This window comes from Mustelus asterias, chromosome 21, assembly GCF_964213995.1.
Source record: "Mustelus asterias chromosome 21, sMusAst1.hap1.1, whole genome shotgun sequence".
NCBI classification, from domain to species: Eukaryota; Metazoa; Chordata; class Chondrichthyes; order Carcharhiniformes; family Triakidae; genus Mustelus; species Mustelus asterias.
The window spans coordinates 74,413,306-74,430,497 of record NC_135821.1 but is presented as its reverse complement, the minus strand read 5'-3'; the positions used below and the strand labels follow the sequence as shown (position 1 = coordinate 74,430,497).

The 17,192-nt window shown below is 46.5% G+C and overlaps 2 protein-coding genes across 2 annotated transcripts; both read left to right on the top strand.

Annotated features, from left to right (window-relative positions):
- Positions 1 to 211: 211 nt before the first annotated feature.
- On the top strand, positions 212 to 5,338 carry LOC144509418 (uncharacterized). The gene is made up of 2 exons (XM_078238280.1): positions 212 to 4,301; positions 5,259 to 5,338. The coding sequence occupies exons 1-2, from the start codon at positions 3,180 to 3,182 to the stop codon at positions 5,265 to 5,267; spliced, it is 1,131 nt and encodes a 376-aa protein (XP_078094406.1). The 5' UTR covers positions 212 to 3,179; the 3' UTR covers positions 5,268 to 5,338.
- Positions 5,339 to 6,830: 1,492 nt separating this feature from the next.
- On the top strand, positions 6,831 to 15,729 carry LOC144509421 (ras-related protein Rab-39B-like). The gene is made up of 2 exons (XM_078238285.1): positions 6,831 to 7,102; positions 13,946 to 15,729. The coding sequence occupies exons 1-2, from the start codon at positions 6,831 to 6,833 to the stop codon at positions 14,331 to 14,333; spliced, it is 660 nt and encodes a 219-aa protein (XP_078094411.1). The 3' UTR covers positions 14,334 to 15,729.
- Positions 15,730 to 17,192: the final 1,463 nt, after the last annotated feature.

Here is a 17,192-nt window from a genome sequence, read left to right as displayed (position 1 = left end):
CAAGTAGTTAAAGACATAGCAACCAAAGGTGGAGCAGTGAAATTCTGGGATGCACAGAAGAACCAAATTGGAGGAGAGTACAGATCTCAGAGGGGGTGATGGCACGGATGAATCTGAAGATAAGGATGAGAATTTAAAAACTGAGGCACCCAAAGTCAGTGTAGGTCAGAGAGCACGGGGGGGGGGGGGGGGGGTAATGAGTGAACTGGACTTGATGCAAGTTAGGATTTTGGCAGAAGAGTTTTGGTTGTGTTCACATTTATGGAGGCTGAAAGATGGGAGTTCAGAGGGGAGAGCATTAAAACTGTGATTGAGTCGTCACCCAATATCCAGATGTGTTCAGTTGGTAGCAGAAATCCTGAGATTACAGTCAGGAATGGAACTCTCTGCCCACCACCCACCCTCACATTGAAATACGTATTCAAAACTTTAACAGGGTTGTCTCTCTGCTGCAGGACGTTCAATCTGGGGCTGAAATGGTCCCTTCAGTTGACATTAAAGATCTGTTCAAGGGAACAGCTGTGGCCTTCTACAGGGAGGGGCACATAGACCAATCTCAGAAATGCAGTTACACCTTAGTGGTGTAAACAAATCTTTCCATGGTTTCTCTGGTTTCTCCCAAGGATCTATCCGTAACCCTCTCCCATTTCTCCTCGGTAAAATCATCTGAAAACAGCGTTAGTTTTGGTCTGAAATTCAACAACCAAGTCTATCATCTTGGAGTCAATGGACCTCATTAGATTGAGCATGCTCAGTAACCATGTTGAACTGTAAATAGAGACAATGCCCCGGGGGGAACACCCCTAACAAAGTGCATTATAACAAAAATGTGCTATTAGAACACAGTTTAAATGGGGGATACCTATACAACATAGGCACACAATGCATCCCATTGAACAGTAGTTCTGATAATTGAGGACCAGAGTTTCAGATGCATTGATTTATATTTTATCTGATAGGTGAGGAAGGGTATATTGAACTTGGAGTGCATGAATATCTGGACTATTGGAGTTAAACTATAAGGAGAGATTAAATAAACCTATGTTCCCAAACCAAGATTTTATTCCCAAGATTCAGGAGGTTGAGGGGTGATTAGATTAACATTTTCGAAACACTTAAGGAAGGGAACAGATAGGGTAGATAGAGAGAAACGATTTCAAAATAAAAGCAAATTATTGCGGATGCTGGAATCGGAAAACCCCCCAGAAAATGCTGGAAAATCTCAGCAGGTCTGACAGCATCTGTGGGGAGAGAAACAGAGCCAACATTTCGAGACAGGATGACCTTTTGTCAGAATTATTTCCACTGGTTGGGGAATCTGGGACCAGGAACAACGAGAGCAGAGAATTTGGCGCTCAGCCAAATTTCCATTCACAGCAGCGGGACTGGAGAATCCCAACACCGGGTGAAGTCAGAGAAGCCGGTCCTTTGTCTCAATGCAAAATGCTCACCCCCTCCACCTTTGTTGCATGATGCACAAAGGGTGTTAGAGAGGAACATCCTTGGATCTAAAGAAATCAGATTGAAAGACTAAAGCAAAAATTGTTGACCTCTGAACACTAATCCAGGTCGCTATTCACCTAAGCACAGGTTTGGTAAGATCCAAGTTAGCTTCTCTTGCTTGTGTGTAGACTGGGAAAAGATACCTGTCAAAGTCTGTTCGAGGAACACAATGTGGAAATGCCGGCGTTGGACTGGGGTAAACACAGTAAGGAGTTTAACAACACCAGGTTAAAGTCCAACAGGTTTATTTGGTAACAAACGCCACTAGCTTTCGGAGCGCTGCTCCTTCGCCAGATGGAGTGGATACCTGCTCTCAAACAGGGCACAGAGACACCCTGAGAGCAGATTTCCACTCCATCTGATGAAGGAGCAGCGCTCCGAAAGCTAGTGGCGTTTGCTACCAAATTAACCTGTTAGACTTTAACCTGGTGTTGTTAGACTCCTTATTGAGGAACACAAGCCAGGTAGAGCAGGCAAGGGTGACATTTTCATTGCCACGTTACTGTGGCAATGGCTCACTTGACGCTGTTTGTTTGCTCTAGCGACACTGGATGGTAGCAGAGGGGAGGGGGTTTATTTAAGTACTGACCGAAGTGGCCATTCTATCCGCAGCTCATCCTGTTTATCTGTTTACGTTGCTATCAGGTTGCTGAACACTGGGTGACAAAAACATCTGGGAAGTTACTTCCAAGCCATTAACCTCCTCAGTATTGCAGGAAGGGAATGCCAGGACAATCGTCATGCAGAAACATAGGAACTGTGGGATTTCAGTCCGAACGTCAACAACTTGCGCTTATTTACAAGAAACAAAAGAATTCTGTGATTGAAGTGTGGTATTTAGAATTTAGAATTGCTACAGTGCAGAAGGAGGCAATTTGGCCCATTGAGTCTGCTCCGACTCTCCGACAGAGTATCTTACCCAGGCCCTTCATGCATTTAGAATCCCTGTCAGCTGCGGCTGGGCTGCTAAGCTGCCTCACCTCTCAGTCACAGGATTCTGGGTCCAGAAACTTGAGCACCAATATCGAGGCTGATGTTCCAGTGCAGAGTGCTGCACTCTCAGAGGTGCCACCTTGAGATGAGATGTTAAACTGCCTGCATACTGGGGTTGATGTAAAGGATTTCCTGAGCACTACACCGATGGGCAGCACAGTGGCACAATGGTTAGCACTGAGAGACCCGGGTTCAATTCCGGCCTTGGGTGGCTGTGTGGAGTTTGCATGTTCTCTTCGTGTCCTCAGGGTGCTCTGGTTTTCTCCCACAATCCAAGGATGTGCAGGTTAGGTGGATTGGTCATGCTAAATTGCCCTTTAGAGTCCCAAGATGTGTAGGTGTGGTGAACCATAGATGGTTACCACTATGGGTACTGAACCATAGATGGTCAGCACTATGGGTACTTGTAGATATGTTACTGTTGTCACTGTTGGGGTTAGGGTTGGGGTGTTCTACCTGTTGATATTGTTCTGTGGTACACTCCGGTTGGCTCCGCCTACCTGGAGGAGTATAAAGGTCACTGCACTGCCTGGTGACCCTTTAGTCTGGGATTGTATTGTTATATAGTGTGCTCCATTCTTGTTACAAATAAAAGCCTTTATTTCCCGCGTACGATCTACCCTCCCGAGTGATTTAATCGCGCATCAATTTTATGAGTAACAAATTTTGGTAAAAAAAAAACCATGGAGCAAATGTTGAAACCCGATCGGCTTACCTTAGATCCACGTGCAACGGGAGCGTCGAACACTTTCGACCATTGGTTGAAGTGTTTTCAAGACTATATCGATGCCTCAACAGCCATTCAAAACGACGCCGATAGACTGCGGGTCCTCCACGCAAGGGTAAGCGACACTGTATACTCATCAATCCGCGATGCCCAAGACTACAAAGGGGCCATCGAACTACTTAAGAAACTGTACAACAAACCGCCAAACGAGATTCATGCTCGACACCTTCTAGCCACTCGACGGCGGCAGCCCGGCGAAACGACGGGACAGTACCTGCGCAAACTTCAGCAGCTAGCCAGAGCCTGCAACTGCAAGCCAGTGTCGACGGCCCAGTATACTAACGACTTGATCCGAGATGCGTTCGTGGCAGGAATCGGCTCATCTTATATTCGCCTGCCGCTGCTAGAGCAAGGTAACCTAGACCTAGCTAAGACGGTGGAATTGGCTGACACGATGGAAACGGCCTCCAGAAGTCCAGAAACTTACCCCACCGATCACGTGGGAACATCGTGGCAAGTACAGCCACCGACTCAACTCTACCCAGCGGCTCCGAAAAACTGCGCGATTGTACTTTCAACCTCGGACCTGACGACGGCGGCAGCTCCAGGAGGCCCGCGGTGCTATTTCTGTGGATTGGCGAAACACCCTCGGCAGCGATGTCCAGCCAGAACGGTATTTTGCTCCGCGTGTGGGAAGAAAGGGCACTATGCCAAAGTATGCAGGGCTAAACCACCCTCGAAGCTTAGCAGCGCGGCGTGTGATTCTCCAGAGCCTGTCTCCTTGTCTCCAGCTTCTTCGAGGTCTTCCACCACGTGCGATTCCCGAGCGCCGCCATTCCTGATGACGAAAACGCAAGACACGTGCGACCTGCAGGGGCCGCCACTTTTAGCGCCACCGACCACGTGCGATCCATGGGCGCAGCCATTTTGGTCGGCACCGACCGCAGACGACCAGCAGGGGTCATCATCATCAACCACCTCAGCTGCCTGCAGTTGCACTCAAGACCCAACGGTGGCGTCAATCATCCTGGACCAGGCCAAGCCTCACAGACTCGACAAGTCCATGATGGGCATAGAGGTAAATGGACGCCTAATTCATTGTTTGTTTGACAGCGGGAGCACGGAGAGTTTCATTCACCCTGACACCGTGAAACGGTGCGGTCTCCGAGTATGGACTGTCAGACAGACAATTTCGATGGCGTCGAGGTCCTGATCTGTTACCGTGCTTGGGAGCTGCGTGGTCAACCTAACGGTGCGGGGCACAGTTTATGAGAACTTCAGGCTCCTCGTGTTACCGCACCTTTGTGCTCCGATACTCCTGGGACTAGACTTTATGGTCCACCTGAGGAGCGTAACCCTGCAGTACGATGGGCCACTCCCTCCACTTTCAGTGGGAGAACAGCAGCCTCCAAATTGCCCAGCACGCTCCACAGTGATAGGGGCTCGTCATTTATGAGTGACGGCTTGAGGCAATACCTGCTCTCAAAGGGGATTGCCTCAAGTAGAACTACGAGTTACAACCCCAGGGGTACGGGCAGGTCGAAAGAGAAAATGCTACAGTCTGGAAGGCTGTCTTACTGGCGTTGAGGTCTAAGGGTCTTCCAGTCTCCCGTTGGCAAGAGGTACTTTCTGATGCGCTCCATTCAATCCGGTCCCTCCTGTGTACGGCAACCAACGCTACCCCACATGAGCGGATGTTTACCTTCCCTAGGAAGTCTTCCTCTGGGACCTCACTGCCGTCTTGGTTGACGTACTCAGGACCTGTCCTCCTGCAGCGGCATATTAGGACCCGCAAGTCCGACCCTTTGGTTGAACAGGTCCATCTCCTCCACGCCAACCCTCAATATGCCTATGTAGCATATCCTGACGGGCGAGAGGACACGGTCTCTATTCGAGATCTGGCGCCTGCAGGGGACTTGGAAACCCCTGTCGCTCCCGCACCCCTGGTTAGGGACCCCTTGCCCTTTATCTCCCCTCCTGACACGGCGCGGGCAGTATCGGGACCACCACTTAATCCTCTTACTCCCATGTACAGCTTGCCTGAGTCCAGGAGATTGTCGCCACCTCGGGGCGTTCCTGAGTCCAGGAGATTGTCGCCACCTCGTGGTCCACCCGTCCATGAGGAACTGGAGGAGTCACTGGACACCGCCTTGGAGAGAGGGTCATCATGGTCACCAGAACCGGCGCTACCGCCAGTGTTGAGGAGGTCGCAGAGACGGTGCGGCCCTCCAATATGATTGAACTTGTGAATATATGGACAGTTCGTACTGTTTTTTTTGCCCCACTGGCCTTTGTTTTTAAAGGAGGGGTGAATGTGGTGAACCATAGATGGTTACCACTATGGGTACTGAACCATAGATGGTTAGCACTATGGGTACTTGTAGATATGTTACTGTTGTCACTGTTGGGGTTAGGGTTGGGGTGTTCTACCTGTTGGTATTGTTCTGTGGTACACTCCGGTTGGCTCCGCCTACCTGTAGGAGTATAAAGGTCACTGCACTGCCTGGTGACCCTTTAGTCTGGGATTGTATTGTTAAGCAGTATGCTCCATTCTTGTTACGAATAAAAGCCTTTATTTCCCGGGTACGATCCAGCCTCCCGAGTGATTTAATCGCGCATCAATAATACAACCCTATCAAAGTGATTTTCCACTTCTTATTTCTCAGTTCTACCCATATAGACTCAGTGGCTGAACCCTCGGATATATCACCTCTCAGTACGGCCGTCATGTTTTCCCTAATCAAAAGTGCAACTCCCCCTCCTCTCTTACCTCTTCTTCTATCTTTCCTACAGCATCTGTACCCTGGAACATTGAGCTGCCAGTCCTATCCCTCCCTTAGCCATGTTTCAGTAATTGCTATAATATCCCAGTCCCATGCACCCATCCATGCCCTGAGTTCATCTGCCTTGCCCGTCAGGCCTCTTGCATTGAAATAAATGCAGTTTAATCTGGACTTCCCTTGCTCCCAGTCTTGCTTTTCCCTGATCTGTCTGGTACTAGGATTACTGACACTGCCTTCACTACTTAATGTGCTCTCTTTCACTTCTGTGCTGTCTTCAACCTCCTCTTCTGTCTCCCTTCTGCTTTGGGTCCCACACCCCTGTGAATAATTGCTTCTGTGAAGTCAGTGAATCAGAGTTCACATGTCCCTCAAATGACAATAGCTGATGACAATCATCAAACTAATTATATCTTCTTAGCGGTCTATTATTAGCTCCTTGGCAAAATTTGGAATGGTAACACAGATTTGACTTTTTAAGAGGTTATCGCCCACATCAAAACCTGTGCTTTAACAAACAATCTCTGCTTGTAGCTCCCAAAATTCACTACACATTCCTTTTGTAGCCAATCACCTTCTCTGTTTTGATGCAAAGTGGTCAGCCCCTTCTGTGCAATGATTGGGGGTTAAGGCTGCGGCTGCTGCAAGTCATTGGCTAATTGCATCAACAGCCAATCTGTTGAACCAATAAAGGGAAGGGACTGACGGGGGAAGGGTATTGATTCAGTGAACATTCTTGGAACTGGTTTTACTGATTTCAGCATTCCTGAACCAGCACAAGCCTGAGTTAACCTGGTGTTGTTAAACTTCTTACTGTGTTAACAGCCATGGGTCAGAGATGGTCAATTCAACCTGGAGTATCAAACCATCAAGTCAGGCGGAGGAGTCTGAGAAATTTCTTTTGGCAATTTCGTGTTATTTTAGTGGGTGATTCGACTGTGGGCAAAACATCCATTGTGCTGCGGTTAACTGAAGGAACATTTCAAGAAGACCTCCACAAAACCATTGGCGTGGATTATTACATTCACATCCTGGAAACCACACCAACAGTAAGGGTGAAACTCCAAGTCTGGGATACAGCAGGGGAAAAAGAACATAGGTTTGTACCGCAGGTGTAATTTTTAAAAATTAGTTTATTTATTAGTTACAAGTAAGGTTTACATTAACACTGCAATGAAGTTACTGTGAAATTCCCCTAGTCGCCACACTCCGGCGCCTGTTCAGGTCACTGCGCCTAACCAGCACGTCTTTCAGACTGTGGGAGGAAACCGGAAACCCCACACAGACACGGGGAGAACGTGCAAACTCCACACAGCCCATGACCCAAGCTAGGAAACGAACCCGGGTCCCTGGCGCTGTGAGGCAGCAGTGCTAACCACTGTGCCACCATGTCGCCCTAAAATTAGCCTTAAATGTTTTTGGGGGTGATACTTGTATCTTCCAATCTTATTCACCTTGTTGTTAAAATGATAAAATCAGGAATTTAAGTCGGTTGAACCAGTTTTATTGCATGCTAATCTAATATCCCTGAATATCTTAACGTAACTTAATTATGTCACTGCAGTTGAAATCTACATGTTAAGCAAAATCTGAATGAAGACTTTTGTTTCCCAAACTGCTAACTTGACATTGATCAATCGAGCAATGCTCGACCTGTTAGAAAACTGACGCTTCATAATGCTGGCCCTGCACCAGACTCCCTTCACTGCTGTTTATATTACAGTAAGAAGTCTCACAACACCAGGTTAAAGTCCAACAGGTTTATTTGGTAGCACAAGCCACAAGCTTTCGGAGCACTGCCCCTTCATTCATAAACAGGACTTTAACCTGTTGGCCTTTAACCTGGTATTGTGAGACTTCTTACTGTGCTTACCCAAGTCCAACGCCGGCATCTCCACATCATAATCATAGAAATCATAGAAACCCTACAGTGCAGAAGGAGGCCATTTGGCCCATCGAGTCTGCACCGACCACAATCCCCCCCACATACCCACCCTACCCCCACATATTTTACCCGCTAATCCCTCCAACCTCCGCATCTCAGGACTCTAAGGGGCAATTTTTTTAAACCTGGCCAATCAACCTAACCCACACATCTTTGGACTGTGGGAGGAAACCGGAGCACCCAGAGGAAACCCACGCAGACACGAGGAGAATGTGCAAACTCCACAAAGACAGTGACCCAAGCCGGGAATCGAACCCAGGTCCCTGGAGCTGTGAAGCAGCAGTGCTAACCACTGTGCTACCGTGCCTTTATATTACACGCATTAGTTCTGCCTGAAGCTTTTCTGAGTGTTTTCCTTCAATCACCCTCTTCCCACGGGTCAACAGAGAAAGTGTCAGATACCTGATGCCACAATTTTAAAATTTGAAATGATACAAGACTCCACAGGATGGATTTTAACCCTCTGTAAGTGGATGGGTTTTAAGTGAGTTAAGGGGCCGGTTTGAAATGGTGGCAAAGCTGCCTCACAACACCAGGGACTCTGGTTCGATTCCCGGCTTGGGTCACTGTCTGTGCGGAGTCTGCACATTCTCCCCATGTCTCCGTGGGTTTCCTCTGGGTGCTCCAGTTTCCAGTGGGTTAGGTGGATTGGCCATGCTAAAATTGCCCTTTCGTATCAGGGGGATTAGCTAGGGTAAATGCATGGGGTTATAGGGATAGGGCCTGGGTGGGATTATGGTCAGTGCAGACTCAATGGGCCGAATGGCCTCCTTCTGCACTGTAGGATTCTATGATTCTCCGATATCGCCCGTGGCTGGGATTGTCCAGTCCCGCTGCTGTGAACAGGGATTTGGCTGAGTGCCACGTGTGAGACTGGAGAATTCCAGCCAAGATCGCGCGCTATGTTTTTTTGTGAAACAGATTTTTCTAAAGCCAAGTCCTCCAAACCTTTGCAATCTGTTCAGCAATTGTTTGGACCGACCTTTTTCCATTGTTGGAGAATCTCGAGTCTTTAACTCAGGGACACTGTTAATCAGCTTTGCATTTCCGGTTCATTTAATTACCACCAAGGGGGAAGAGATAAGGATATCAGTAGATTGTCTGACTAAAGAAACTTACTGGTATCCGTTTGTTGTGTTTGGAACTGGGTGTGGGTCTTCCCTTGGGGGCAGCAATGGGGCGGGGGTGGGTGGCGGTGGTCTGGGTAAGATGAGCATTTTGTTTACTTTGGTCTAAGACGGGACAAAAAGAATTTGAGATTTAACTTGCTCCCATCATTCAGTTGTTTGCAAGATTTTCACTCGGGAGGAACACCCCCTGCTAATCCTGGGATTCCCTGACCTAACTTTCGAAACACGACGTTAATTATCTGAAGAAAAACAGTCTTTTCCATTGTAAGATGTGGTTTTCTTTGTAGCTACAGGAATAACATATTAGTCGGACAAAAACCCAATCACTGACAAACAGACATTTAGCAATCTCAAAGGCTCTTTGGGATTTATTCCTGGAATTTGAAATGGATTTAAGATCTAGGATGAGACCACTTACCCGCTGCATCACTAAGACCGACTCCAGCTCCGTAACATAAATGTAAAATACTGCGGATGTTGGAATCTGAAATAAAAACAGGAAATGTTGGAAAATCTCAGCAGGTCTGACAGCATCTGTGGAAGGAGAATAGAGCCAATGTTTCGAATCTAGATGAGCCTTCCCTGACTCGAAACGTTGGCTCTATTCTCTCTCCACAGATGCTGTCAGACCTGCTGAGATTTTCCGACATTTTCTGTTTTTGTCCCATCTCGGTAACATTGTCTGTCTCCGCTTCTCTGTTACTGAAACTTATCCATGCCTTTGTTACCTATAAACTCCAACTGCGTAGCCTTCCATGTTCTGCCCTCTATAGAAAAACTCTGCGGCCTGTGTTCTTTCCCCATTGCATCCTGTTTACCCATTGCTTTTGTGTTTGCTCACCTACGTTTAAGGGGTTAAATGACACCTCAATTTTATAATTCTCAACCTTTTTGCAAATTCCTCTGTGGCTTCAACCCAGCCTATGACTGTAACTCTGTCCAGCCCCACAACCCTCGAGATCTGCAATTCTGGTCACAGTTTTAAACACTGCACCATTAGCATCTGTGTCTTCAGTTGCCATGACCCCAAGTCAAGACCCCAAGACTCCTCAATGTCAACAAAACAAAGGAGATTGTCATTGACTTCAAGAAGCGTAAACGAGAACCTGCCCCTATCTACATCAATGGGAACGAAGTAGAAAGAGTCGAGAGCTTCACGTTTTTAGGTGTCCAGATCATCAACAACCTGTCCTGGTACCCCCATGCCAACACTATAGTTAAGAAAGCCCACCAACACCTCTACTTTCTCAGAAGATGAAGGAAATTTGGCGTGTCAACTACGACTCTTACCAACTTTTAAAGATGCACCATAGAAGGCATTCTTTCTGGTTGTATCACAGCTTGGTATGGCTCCTGCTCTGCCCAAGACCGCAAGGAACTACAAAATGTTATGAATGTAGCCCAATCCATCACGCAAGCCAGCCTCCCATCCATTGATTCTGTCTATACTTCCTGCTGCCTCGGCAAAGCAGCCAGCATAATTCTCTCTTCCACCTTCTTCCTTCAGGAAAAAGGTACAAAAGTCTGAGGTAATGTACCGACCGACTAAAGAACAGCTCGTTCCCTGCTGCTGTCAGACTTTTGAATGGACTTACCTTGCATTAAGTTGATCTTTCTCTACACCCTAGCTATGACTGTAACACTACATTCTGCACTCTCTCGTTTCCTTCTCTATGAACGGTATGCTTTGTCTGTATAGCGCGCAAGAAACGATACTTTTCACTGTATGTTAATACATGTGACAATAATAAATCAAATCAAATCAAGAATCAAGTATCCTTCCCTAAACCTCTCTACCTCTTTTTGCTCTTTAAGACTCTTCTTCAAGCCTACCGCTTTGACCAAGTTCGTGGCCATCTGCTTTGATATCACTTTGGCCGGAATTCCCCAACAATTCGCACCCCGTTGGTACTTAGCCAAATCTCCATTCACTGCAGCAGGACCAGGGAATCCTGCTGGCGTGAATGGCCAAAGAATTCTGGCCTTTATGTGGCTCAATGTCTAATTTTGTTTAAACATTCTGTGATGCACCTTGGAATCTCTTACTGTATTAAAAGTGCTGTTGCATGTGTTGGGATGGATTATACTTCTGTTCTTTTCTCTGTGACCGGCATCTCCACACTCCGAAAGCTTGTGCTGCCAAATAGACCTGTTGGACTTTAACCTGGTGTTGTGAGACTTCTTGCCTCTCTTTGTGAAGCAGAAGGAAATGGGATGGGTTACGTTTACAATCAAAAACATGAGACTGAATGCATTTAAATGCATATATATATTTAAATTATCCTGTTTTTGCAAATATCTAGTTCATAATTTGTATATTTCAGGAGATAACTTATCGTTTTAGGAATAAAATTTTAACTGTAGAAAATGACTCAAACAAAATAATCCAAAAGTAAATGCAATTCAAACAAGTTTAGAGTCTATTACACTTGGGGCTATATTGATGTAAAAGGTTAACATGTTGAAAGGCAAGTTCATAATGAGCAGATGTGTGTACTAAGCCAAATAATTAATTGGGGTCATGGTATCAGCAGTTATTCATGTGGTCTCCCAGATGGGTGGCATTGTGGCACAGTGGTTAGCACTGCTGCCTCACAGTGCCAGGGACCCGGGTTCGATTCCCAGCTTGGGTCACTGTCTGTGCGGAGTCTGCACGTTCTCCCCGTGTCTGCATGGGTTTCCTCTGGGTGCTCCGGTTTCCTCCCACAGTCCAAAGATGTGCAGGTTAGGTGGATTTGCCGTGTTAAATTGCCCCTTAGTGTCAGGGGGATTAGCTAGGGTAAATGCATGGGGTTATGGGATAGGGCCTGGGTGGGATTGTGGTCGGTGCAGACTTGATGGGCTGAATGGCCTCCTTCTGCACTGTAGGATTCTATGAATTAAGGAAAAGCTTTGGAATTAAAAGATAGTTAGTTTGTTATTCTACCTGGGAATAGACTGTGTGTCTCACATTGCCACGGAGATGGGTAGATCTTCATGAGATTATTTCCATAGAATCCTGCAGTGCAGAAGGCCATTCGGCTCATCGAGTCTACACCAACTCTCCGAAAGAGCATCTTATCCAGGCCCGCCCCTTTGCTCTATCCCTGTACCTTGCATGTTTACCATTGCTAATCCTCCTAACTTACACATCTTTGGACACTAAGGGAAATTTTGCATGACCAATCTACTTAACATATACAACTTTGGACACTAACAGGCAATTTAGCATGGCCAATCCACCTAACCTGCACATCTTTGGACACTAAGGGCAATTTTGCCTGACCAATCCACCTAACCTGCACATCTTTGGACACTGAGGGAAATTTTGCATGGCCAATCTATCTAACCTGCATATCTTTGGCGACAAAACAGAAAATGCTGGAAAATCTCAGCAGGTCTGACAGCATCTGTGGAGAGAGAACAGAGCCAACGTTTCGAAACAAAAGGAATCATCCTCCACAATTTCTCTCAATGCTGCACAGGGAAATTGTGTAGGATGTAATGCTTTTTTTGTTTCTTCTATTTACTAAACCTCAAGGTACGACATTGATGCAGGAGTATTTTTGACACATTCCGTCTCCACTGTGGGTGTGAAATGTAAGTGTGTGAGCTTCTCCAGAAATGCAAGTCCTGCAAAACCAGTGCACTCTTGAGTGTGACTGATAAAGATTTGCTGAAATCCAGACAGTTAGTTTGGAAGTGATTGGAGATTGGCCCAGTAAGAATGGGTGAGTGGAGTTGAAATGTCCTTTCTGTCTGGTGAATATAGTAATCAGTGGAAAAGAAATTCACGTTACCTTAGCAAGTAAAGCCTTTTGACTTTTTAAATTGTTTATCTGCTTCTGTTTTGTTCCTTGCTCTGGGTTTGGAAGTGCTGTCCTATAGCTGAGGCGACAGTTCTATAATATGCTATGCTCCTTAAAAATATTGCTGGCAAGGCCAGCATTTATTGCATATTCGTAACTGCACCTTTAGAAGGTGGTGGTGAAATGTTGCCGTCGATGTGATGTAGGTAATTAGACATCTTGCTGTTTGATACAACTTGAGCAATTTGCGCAGCCTTACCAGAGGGAAGTTCAGTGTCAAACACGTTGCTGTGGCTCTAGGATTGCATAGAGGCCAGATTGGGGCAGATTTCCTTCCTGAAGGACATTAGTAGATCAGTTGGGTTTTGTGTATTCTACTTGAGTCTGTGCTGTTGTAATGAGTAAAAAATGAGTACTTCAAATCTTAAAATACGAGGTTTTCACTTTCTCCAAAATAATGTGGCTTCTTCACATGATGTCAGGGCGGCACAGTGGTTAGAACTGCAGTCTCACAGCGCCAGGGACCTGGATTCGATTCCGGCCTTGGGTCACTGTCTGTGTGGAGTTTGCACGTTCTCCCCGTACCTGTGTGGGTTTTCTCCGGGTACTCCGGTTTCCTCCCACAGTCCAACGATGTGCAGGTTAGGTGGATTGGCCATGCTAAATTGTTCCTCCATGTCCCAGGATGTGTAAGTTGGGGCAATTAGCATAGTAAATATGTGGAGTTACAGGAATAGGGTAAGGGGCTGGGCCTGGGTAAAGATGCTCGGTTAGAGTCGTTGCAGACTTGATGGACTGAATGTCCTCCTTCTGCACTGTGGGGATTCTATGGTAACTAGATGTTTGTCTAAAAGATATTAAAATCCTAAAAAGAAATGGAATAGATGTTCCTGCTTCTGCATGTATTGGATCATTTGTTGGTAGGCTTGGTGGAAGAGAGGAGTATATGTATTTCATTCTATTTGCTGCATGCATGATCTATTAGCTTGTGTGTAGCACCAGGAGTATCTACACTGTACATCTTGGCCACGTGACTGGAAGACTTAATTTTTATGATGGTATTTGTGATTCCCTTTCAGGACTATCACACAGTCCCATCTCCAAACTCTACTTGGTGGATTGCTGGTTTTTGATTTAACAAATCGCCAATCTCTTGACTACCTCAGAAAGTGGCTGGATGAAACTGGTCCTGTTCTTGACCAAGGCGCGTGTATCTTCATTCTTGTTGGCCACAAGAGTGACCTGTCAGTGGAAAGGCAAGTCTCGCAAGAGGAGGCTGAACAGGTTGCCGCAGATTTGGGGCTGAGATACATCGAGACGTCCGCCAAAGATGGCACTAACATACACAAGGTTTTCCTCACCCTGGCTTCGGCGATCGCCGAATCGGTGAAAACTGAGGTCACAGAAGTGAAAGGAGTGATTCACGGTGTAACTGAAATTAACGGCCCTGTTTTATTGAAACAATGACCATTTAACTGATAATGCCAATTGGGTTGGATGTACTCTATGATTGACAAATTGGCTCCAGTGTAAATTGGTTTGAAAGGTACTTCTGTGACGGGGAAATAATATCCTTGGCCTACACAAGGCAACTCATTCTAGCAGCCTGTGACATAAGCACGTGCTAGGGATAGTTTGACATTGTCTCTTTGTAAGCATTGAATAACCGATGAGTAATGACTATGTTCCTATGAACTAATTGTGTCATTGCTGCTTTGGTAGGTATATATTTGGTAGGTATATATTTTTGGTAGGTATATATTTTTCATGTCCGTGTATATAAAAATGTACTTTTCAACAAGGAACCATGGTACCAAGGTATTACTGATACTCTGTTCAGCAAATGTTGGACTAATAATGGGAGAATTGTGATAAGGCAGTTATAGCTGGCTACCATCATGTCTCTCAGTCCCAGCACAGAGAACATACATTTCCAGAAGTTCCAGACTTGCACAGGAAGATGGATGAGGAAAAACTAGTTTTTAAATCTAAAGTTTTTATGCATGTTCAGTTGTAACACTGATAGTCAAGATTCTTTAAAATGTGAAAATTAGCGGAGTTTCCAAGCAGTTACAAACCTCATATTTAAGAATTCTTATTAACTAATAAATGTGAATATTTGTATGAAATCTAAAACAAAAATTTTTAATGGTGATTGTAAACATGAAAACTAGATGGTGTTTAAAGCATTGGGACTGAAATCAAATTGTATTTAATTACTTTAATAACGCCTGCTAAAATTAATTAAAAATAAAATTTTAGGTTAATTATTATGGGTTCAGTTTGAGAATCTGTTCGGATTTCTGAGTGAGTCTCGGGCTGTCTAGTCCAAAGCAATTTGTTGCTGTAATTGGGTAAAGTCACCCCAGATGACAATAGGCTGCTCTCCCCTTAAAGGTAGTGACAGCCCTGAGGGTCATCACACTTCAGGCGAGAGGCAAGATTGAGAAGGCAGGGCCTTCGTCAATAATCTCAGCTGGTACGGGAATTGAACCCAGACTGTTGGCGTCGCTCTGCATCACGAAAACCAGTCGTCCAGCCAACTGAGCCAACCAACCTCCTTTTGTTGTAAGCGACTAAGGGATATTAAGTGAGAGATCTGGATGGAACTCATAAAATTCTATCCTATTGTTGCCCTCTCAAGGAATATTGCAGCACTGAATGAGGCCATTCAACCCATCTTGCCTATGCCACTCTCTGAAAGAGCTACCGAGTCTATCACCCCTCTCCCCGTTGCCCTGCAAAGATTTCCTTTTTAAGTATTTATCCAATTCCCCAGTGAAAGTTACGACTGAATTTGATTTCACTACCTTTCTGAACAGTGTATTCCAGATTAACTTGTTGCATATTAAAAACAAACCCTCTCCTCTTTTTTTTGTCCATTATCATAAATCTGTGTCATTTTTTACTGACCCAAGTAGAAAGTTTCTACTGATTCATTCTATGAAAACCCCCATTGAGTACAGTAAGAATTACGGGGGCAATTCTCCCAAAAGTGCTGAATTGGCGAGAAAACTGGTGTAAATCACGACTGATTTTTCAGTTTAACTTCAGACCAGAATCTCCACGCTCTGTGCGATGCAGAGGTCACAGTCGCGAATCTCATTAAATGCTCGGGAGGTGGGGCCTATTCACACCGGAGTCTGACAGTTCCGGAACTCTGCGCATGTGCAGTGGCTCCGATCTGTCAGAGTCCCGTTTGCTGACCAACTCAAATGCTGGCCAGCCCGGGACCCCCGCAGTGCTGCCCCTCCAGCATCCCCCCCACCCACGGCACAATTGCAGACCCCACAAGTATTCCTGGGCTAGCCCCAACCGCCCCCTCCACCCCCAAACACCGGCAAGCCTGCCCCGTTCGCTGGCCTCCCACCAGCCCCGACCGATCCCACTGCAGAGTGGCAGCGGGGCCCCCTACCCCCACCAATCGCTCCCTAGGCCTCAACCCTAGGCCCTTGCCCCATTGGCCCCACTCCCTTGGCACTGCCCAATGGGCAATGCCAAGGTGCCCCCTGGGCATGGGCACTCTGCCCCTTGGGCAGTGCTGGGGGCACAGGCTGGCATTGCCAGGGTGCTCATGCCCAGGGGCCACCACCCCCTGCCACCTGACACCTGGGGGGGGGCCCGATTTGCTCCCCTTCACTCCAATGGGGCCTCCCACTAGTTCCCCAAGCGTGGGGAGCTACTCTAAACTCCACCAGAATGAAATACTTCTGGCGGGGTGGGAGACGATAATCACATTTAAAATACATCAAAAAGAGATTTAAATTACTTGCCTCTCTTCCCGCCGGTTTCCAGCGCGGTCCCGACTGTGACTGTTCTCCAGCTCTGGGAGACACACATGCGTCAGCAACGTATGTGCAAATCCCGCGAAATGGCCGACACGCGATTCTCCCATCCCGATGAGCCAAACAAACGTGCGTGTTGGGATGGGAGAATCGCCCCCTACATTTGCCAGTGGGAGCTCTGCCACTGAGACCTTGTGGCCAGCAGCTCCTTGGAGATAAGAGTGAATGAATGTCAGCCAATGTGGCACTGGGTCTATCCCTATGCTGCAATTATGGGCCCCATTCCCCTACCCACCCACCATCTCCCACCGCCTCATGTTAGGCAACAGTGAAGCATCCGGATTAAATCAGCTGCTCTTTATCTGAGGGATGCTGAGACTAAGTTTTGAACTCCAATCTGACCCTGTTACATTTCTCCCATCGACATCGTTCTCAAATTCTCGCATACCCAAATCGGTTTCATGCCAACGTGAATTTACAGTGGGATCTTCTGCTGATGCCCGCTATTGTGGGTTGGAAAATTCACGAGGGGGCAGCGGAA